The sequence below is a fragment of the Paramormyrops kingsleyae genome, chromosome 7 (assembly GCF_048594095.1).
Source record: "Paramormyrops kingsleyae isolate MSU_618 chromosome 7, PKINGS_0.4, whole genome shotgun sequence".
Classification (NCBI taxonomy): domain Eukaryota; kingdom Metazoa; phylum Chordata; class Actinopteri; order Osteoglossiformes; family Mormyridae; genus Paramormyrops; species Paramormyrops kingsleyae.
Genome location: NC_132803.1, coordinates 8,377,240 through 8,383,419, shown reverse-complemented (window position 1 = coordinate 8,383,419; position 6,180 = coordinate 8,377,240). Strand labels below are relative to the sequence as shown.

The 6,180-nt window shown below is 44.1% G+C and overlaps 2 protein-coding genes across 7 annotated transcripts in view; both read right to left on the bottom strand.

Annotated features, from left to right (window-relative positions):
* Positions 1–725: 725 nt before the first annotated feature.
* LOC111837759 (uncharacterized) lies at positions 726–3,451 on the bottom strand. Its single transcript, XM_023800078.2, has 3 exons — positions 2,655–3,451; positions 2,009–2,122; positions 726–1,100 (listed from the first exon to the last, which is right to left on the bottom strand). Exons 1-3 carry the CDS (start codon positions 2,701–2,703, stop codon positions 886–888), a joined length of 378 nt encoding a protein of 125 aa, XP_023655846.1. The 5' UTR covers positions 2,704–3,451; the 3' UTR covers positions 726–885.
* A 67-nt stretch (positions 3,452–3,518) lies between these two features.
* The window catches only part of LOC111837757 (transforming acidic coiled-coil-containing protein 1-like), a 33,063-nt gene continuing 30,401 nt past the window's right edge, over positions 3,519–6,180 (bottom strand). For all 6 annotated transcript variants that reach the window (XM_072714189.1, XM_072714190.1, XM_023800076.2 and 3 more), the window contains 3 exons: positions 6,036–6,142; positions 5,793–5,913; positions 3,519–5,699 (listed from right to left, as the gene is read on the bottom strand). In XM_072714189.1, coding sequence (XP_072570290.1) covers positions 5,631–5,699; positions 5,793–5,913; positions 6,036–6,142 — 297 coding nt within the window. In that variant the 3' untranslated portion in view covers positions 3,519–5,630. The remainder of the gene's footprint in view (positions 5,700–5,792; positions 5,914–6,035; positions 6,143–6,180) is intronic.

Here is a 6,180-nt window from a genome sequence, read left to right as displayed (position 1 = left end):
CCTGATTTACTGAGTCATGAACAAACCTTTTTTAAAGTCTTGTTCCACAGATAAACACTCGTGAATTGTCAATGTAGAAAGTGGATTTTTCAGATGACACTATTTATTCAGAGGAATAAGCAGATTTAGCCATTTAAGCAGAGGCCGTATGTGTCCTGCCCACTACAGCGACCCGGCCATTTCTGCACTGATTGGACAATGGGCGTAAAGAGGTCGGCTTGGTATCATAAAGGAGAAAATTCTGGGCTCAGTTGAAGCTGGAAAAACCTGCAGGGTAGATTAAGTCTATCCTTTCCAAAAGTCTTTTGGACGAAGTGATGGGAAGCTTGGTTCAATTTACAGAACCGATTCCTCCAAATTGTTAATTTAAATGAATTGAACTTTCCATTCAAATAGTTGATTGGGGGGGGGGGGGGGGCACTACCTGCTGCTGCATTCTGTTCAGTTATTTGTATTGAAACTGCGTGTTTATTGAAATCTTATTCTTATTAAAACATTGGTCATCTCCGAGTCTTGAAGTCTCCTCTTTCTGCGTGTTTTACTCATAGATTCTATGTGTCATAGTAGGAGAGAGTGTAGGAAAATCCTCCAACATCGTTCATAAACACAACAAAGCATGATGTCCCATGAGCAAGTTCAGATTTAATGATGCTCCAGAAAATTTCCATTCTATACATTACTGAGCAGGAGGTTAGTCTGCAAAGGTTACAGCAAAGTGACTCACAGTGCAGTGCAGTTAAGACTAACTTATAATACATAGCAAAAGCCCTGCAGCTCTGTCACCTGTGGTCTGTGGGCTTTTCTCCACACGGCATGAAAGTGCTCTATCTAAGCCACAGGGTGTAAGCGGTGGGTTAGGGGATGCAGCGGCCGTTACGGCGAGAGCTACAGCTTGCTGACTATCAGCTGAAGCAGCAGGAGCAGCAGCAGCAGGACAGGCCTGGTGCCCAGGCTGGGGGCAGCACTCTCCTCCCCGTGGCTGTGGGAACGATGAGGTCCATTGCAGTCGTCAGTAAAGCAGCACTCCATCTTCACTCCCCCAGTATTGTGATGAGCCTTGTCACAGAAAGGCTTGTAGGAGCAGGATTTCACAACGGTACCTGAGGGAGAGAAGTGGGGAGGGGTAGAATGAGGTAGGGAGGGGGGGGGGGTGGCGTTTGGGTAGGTAGATGCGACAATATGTGATGTGCTACTGCTGATAGGTCCATGTTGGGGGGCGCACTGGACCCCTGGGCAAGTTGTCCTATTAAAATCTACATAAAAAGCAGCATTTCATCAGGAAAATCATGAACATAGTGGGCCTGAGATTAAAAAGGCTTGGCTTGGAAGAGAATGTAATAAAATATTATGTCCCTCTCCATGGACAGTAAAGGGGACATCACTATTTGTTATATCATGAAATTTGTTTGAGTTGCAGTTTTGTACTTGAAATATTTAGACATGTAACACAATACATTTATAAATCAAGAGTTAGATTAAGATGAAGGCAGTAATCCAACAATGTGTGACTTTACTTAGCACAAATAAAGGTGTTATAACGTACTGACACAAATAAATGTGCTATGCTACCACCGTGTGGACGTAATGGCGTATTACAGCAGAGAGTTGAATTTACGCCGAGCCATCCTGACCACTTATCATGGTAAGGGGGTTGCAGGGTCTTGGGGCCGGTACCAGGTAGCACTGGGCACTAGTCTGGGTTACACTCTGGATGAGATGCCAGCCCATCAGAGGGCACATACTCTCAGTCCTATTCTATGGACAGTTTAGAGACACCAGTTAGCTTAGCCGTATTTGGACTGTGAGAGGAAACCAGAGTCCCCAGTGGAAAACAACTTAACACAGAGAACATGTAAACACCACACACCAAAGAGGTAGGAACTGGCTTCCCTCCCCTGGAGGTGTGAAGCAGCAGTGGTACCCAGTGTGGCCCCACTTACAGCAGCATGAAACTACTCATGGTGGTATTACACTTCCATTAAGTCGGGACAGTGCAGGATTTACTCACTGGGCCCCATGATGGTGACACAGGCGTCTGCGCACTGCGGGCAGCTGGAGGTGCCCTGCTGGTTGCATTCATCCTCATTGCCCGCCACGCACGTGTGGCACTTCAGCGCCTTGTCTTCACAGACGGGACAGGAGAGAACAGCTAATCTAAAATTAAGCAGTAGGAATCTGGGCACTTTACACAATGGGGGGCAATTAGGGAGGTCTGATCTACTTCAGCCTCAATCATCATTTTTTGTCCATGGTTATCACAACAAATGCCACGTGTCGTCAAACCCAGTAATTTACATGTCAAATTGTTTGCACTGTCTAGTACTTCATTCAACATTTTACGGAAGAACTAGTGGACTTGAGTGCACATTTATTTAGCAGTAATTAACTTAAACAGGTCAAAATCTGAAAAAAATGTTCTTTTCCTTGATGCCACTTGGAAAATATATCTACAGCTTCAAATTACGTGAAGACAATCACTTGTATTCTGTGATAAAAAAAATTTCACTACATACATTGCTACACCAGAGGCGGGAATACAGACATATTTCTATTGCTCTGCTAAGCAGTTATTTTGTTTTGTTAGAAATATTGAAAGAAGATACCATTCTGGGTTTTTCGAAAGAAATTTTTGGTAAAATGCAGGATGTACTCACTGTGCACGACAATGGTGAGGAGGACCAGCATCGCCAGGAGAGACTTCATGGTTCAAGTCGGCCGAATGGTGGTACAGCTGAGGGAGGAGATGGCTGAGAAGCTGGGGCTAATCCCTCCTTGGTCTAGGCGCCCAGCATTGAAGGATCATTGGCTTAGATGCTGTGGCAGCTTTGGAGATGGACATGATAGGCATGCGATTGCGGCCACAGGACGACACAGAACTCACACCTGTTGAGGGGGTTTCCAAGTCACATGGGACGAGATTAACTGGGGCTTTGAACGAGATTAACCAATGAGCTGTGGAACATGCTTCTGTTCGGGACCTTCTCAGATGAATGCTGTTGTGAAATCTACAGCCAGTCACTGACTTTTCTGAGAAATTATACACCAATTTCAACGTGGAGGGAGTCTTCTCTTCAGAAATCAGGAATTCCGTATACCAAACACACACACCCTCAGTTTTGTCTAAAGAGATTTGTTTGACCAACCAGCTAAACTCTCAAGCATAAATAATTTAGGTAAATGTAAATTGCTCAGTGTCAATTGCACTAAATCAGTCTGAAAACCTTTTCTGGCTTCCAGTTCCTTTCTTTGGTGCTGCAGTGCCTGCTAGTCTTCATCATGGACTAAGTACAGGACGGCTATGCCCTCTTCATGAGAGGCCCAGGATACCTGGCCGTTAATCCAGGTCTAATCCCTCTTCCTGCTGCAAACGAATAACCATTGTCCTTGACATAAGAGGATTCCATGACAACCAGAATGACCCTCAGGGACAAAGGACATGCGTGGCCACCCATGAGTGATTATAAAATGAAAGACAGGAACAGGCATCATCGGGAACAAAAATGGTCAAAACACCGTAATAATTATTTAGATTTTTATTCAGGCATATATGATCAAAAATATATATTAGTAAAACATTTAATTACATCTTTGTAGGTTTTTCCACTTTACAAATATCATGAGATTTACTTGCATATAAAATTATATGTGTATATATATATGTGTGTGTGTGTGTGTGTGTGTGTGTGTGAGTGTGTGTGTATATTATATTTCTGTGTCCAAATGAAAACAGAGAAGTGCAGATAAAACAATGCAGAGCAATTGCAATTTGGCACTAAGATGGCTACATGTTCTGGTGACTGACAGTGTGGTCTGCCAGTGGAAAAGGGTCACTGCAAAGGACACTGCGGACACTGCGTTTCAGTGCAGATCTGCGGCATTTTCTGTTCTCACAATAAACCTTTGCAATGGTCATAATCTAACTTGATGCTGGATACACTACAGTCAGACTGTACATAAAGATTTGTGGGCATTATTGCAATTCATAGTACACACACCATCTTAACAAATGGATGCATTTCCTACACTTAACTTCCCCGAAATGTTTTATCTACAATGACCTGCAAATGCAACTGGACTCGTAAATATAACACCAGAGAACATTACCTGGGGTTTTCAACAGTCTCCAGGGTTATTGTACTTCATATGTAAATCACGTATGATTCTGTTCTCGTTGCACGCCAACATTTCAGCCAGCGCTTGTTCATTGGCATAAAGGTGTGACGTAAATCCTATTACCTTCCCGTCTCAACACTGATGCACAACTGCAACATCATCAAATGTTTGGTACGTTACGTTGTAAGCTGCCAAGTGCCTTTATATCCTACTTTAGGGTGGGATTATCATGCATTGTCAATCGCTAAGCTGTTCAACCCATTTAAACTTGATGATTGATCACTGCTTGCTATTAATGGTAACGGTACTGAATAGTAATACAGTGGATTCTGAAGAGTAATTTCTCCAAACACCATTTATGATGGGTGGGAAAGTTATTGCTAAATACTGTGAACCTCCAAATGGAACTTTCTTGAAGAGGTTGGTTGTACATAACAGCACACATTGTGCAACTATTTCAGTTACATAAGTTATAAAAAACATTTAGTTTCCTGGCACGTGTCTCTGTCTCTTTAAGCAATTCCAAGTGTTTGGCCAAATTAAATCGGACCAATCAGGGCAGGAATTCCGTCTGCGAGAATGAGAGGCTGCAGTTTCCCATAAAGCGAATAGCTGAACAGCAGCCATGTGCAAGGTCCTTAGATAATCAGAAAATCATAAATCCAGGTGATAATATCAAAATCATTATTGAATCAGATTACCATCTATCGACAACGAAATATACACATATGTTCTGTACATACTTGGTTTTACCGGCCCTTGAAACAGACACAACTCACCACAGTTAAAAACACCAAGGGCAACAAGGAGCACAGAAATCCATTGCATGTACATTTCAGGTTGGCTAATAATGATGGAAGGAGATACCAAGCCGGTCACATCTTGCTGACCTGCTAGCAGCAGTCTGGCTGTGTAAACAGAAGGAAGTGGCTGGTGGGAAGTTCTGCAGGAGGACTGCATTCTGGTTATGAGACTCCTGTGTCTTCTCACAGCTCTGAGACCCCACCTAAGACCCAGGAGCAAAGCGGAAGCCTCTTCCCAGCCCTGACCATGGCTGAGGGCCTGAGGGCCATAAACAGCAGAAGGGTTTATCTCCTCTGTTTCTGGTTTAACTACAATTCAAGATCCAAAACACAATCAAATGACCACAAACAGACTGCCTGCACGACCACCTACGTCACAGTCTTAGCATCCCATTTTTTTACATGAAGGTGTTTTTTTCAGTCTTGTGGATTAAATGTTCGTAAGATTGTTCAGTCCCAAAGACTTTTGGATTTTGGAAGGGAACCGCGAATCTGCACGGGCCAGCTATCAGTGGCGATGCTGCGACGGAAGGGCAAAGGGAATGCCGAAATGCGACGCCCATCCCTTGTTGCATGCCTGCTGAGTGCGGCTAGGTGGCGCTGGCTGTCATGTGCACAGTGTTTAGGAGAAAGCGTATGAGTGGGACTGCGGGTCAGGCTTTGATATTGTTTTTTTCAGTTACTAACTTTGTAGCATCTACTGATTGTTTTTTTTTAGTCTACTTTCCCCAGCTTTGCAATCAGTTCGTCACAGATCTTGGTGAGCTCCTCGATCTCTTGATTCTGGGAAGAGATTCAGGAAGATCATTAAATCAAGGAGCAGTGATACTGGGGTCCAAAGGCTTTCTGTTGTGCAGGCAGGGAGCTCAGTCTCACCTTCTGGTGCAGGGCTCTTTCCAGTGACTCCACCTTCATCTGCTCTTTCCTCAGGCTGGCGTGGAGAGCCACACCCTCCGAGTTGGCCTTGCCGCGCACCTGAGCTATTTCATCATTGGCTCTGACAATGAGGAGGGGGGATACAGTCATTAGTATCCATGGAAACCACAGCGAGGCATTTCCTGTTAACAATATGGCTAATCTGATGTCACTCTTTTGTTGTCGTATTGCCTCAGGACTTACTTCTCCAGTTTCTCTTCAGCATGAATCTTTAGGGTCTGGTATCGCTGCTCCTCCTGCTTCACTCGCGCGAGATACTCCTGGGCACACTTTTTCAGCACTTCTTCATTCTGGAGTGGAATCAAAAAACAGGTGGAGGAGGATCAGC

Bases quoted from the DNA above. Each gene is read 5' to 3' on its own strand.
- LOC111837759 (XM_023800078.2), bottom strand. From the start codon at position 2,703: ATGAAGTCTCTCCTGGCGATGCTGGTCCTCCTCACCATTGTCGTGCAC. The intron at 2,123-2,654 runs GTGAGTACATCC...CCGTCTGTGAAG, and splicing joins CCTCACCATTGTCGTGCACA to ACAAGGCGCTGAAGTGCCAC. The intron at 1,101-2,008 runs GTGAGTAAATCC...TCTCTCCCTCAG, and splicing joins TGTCACCATCATGGGGCCCA to GTACCGTTGTGAAATCCTGC.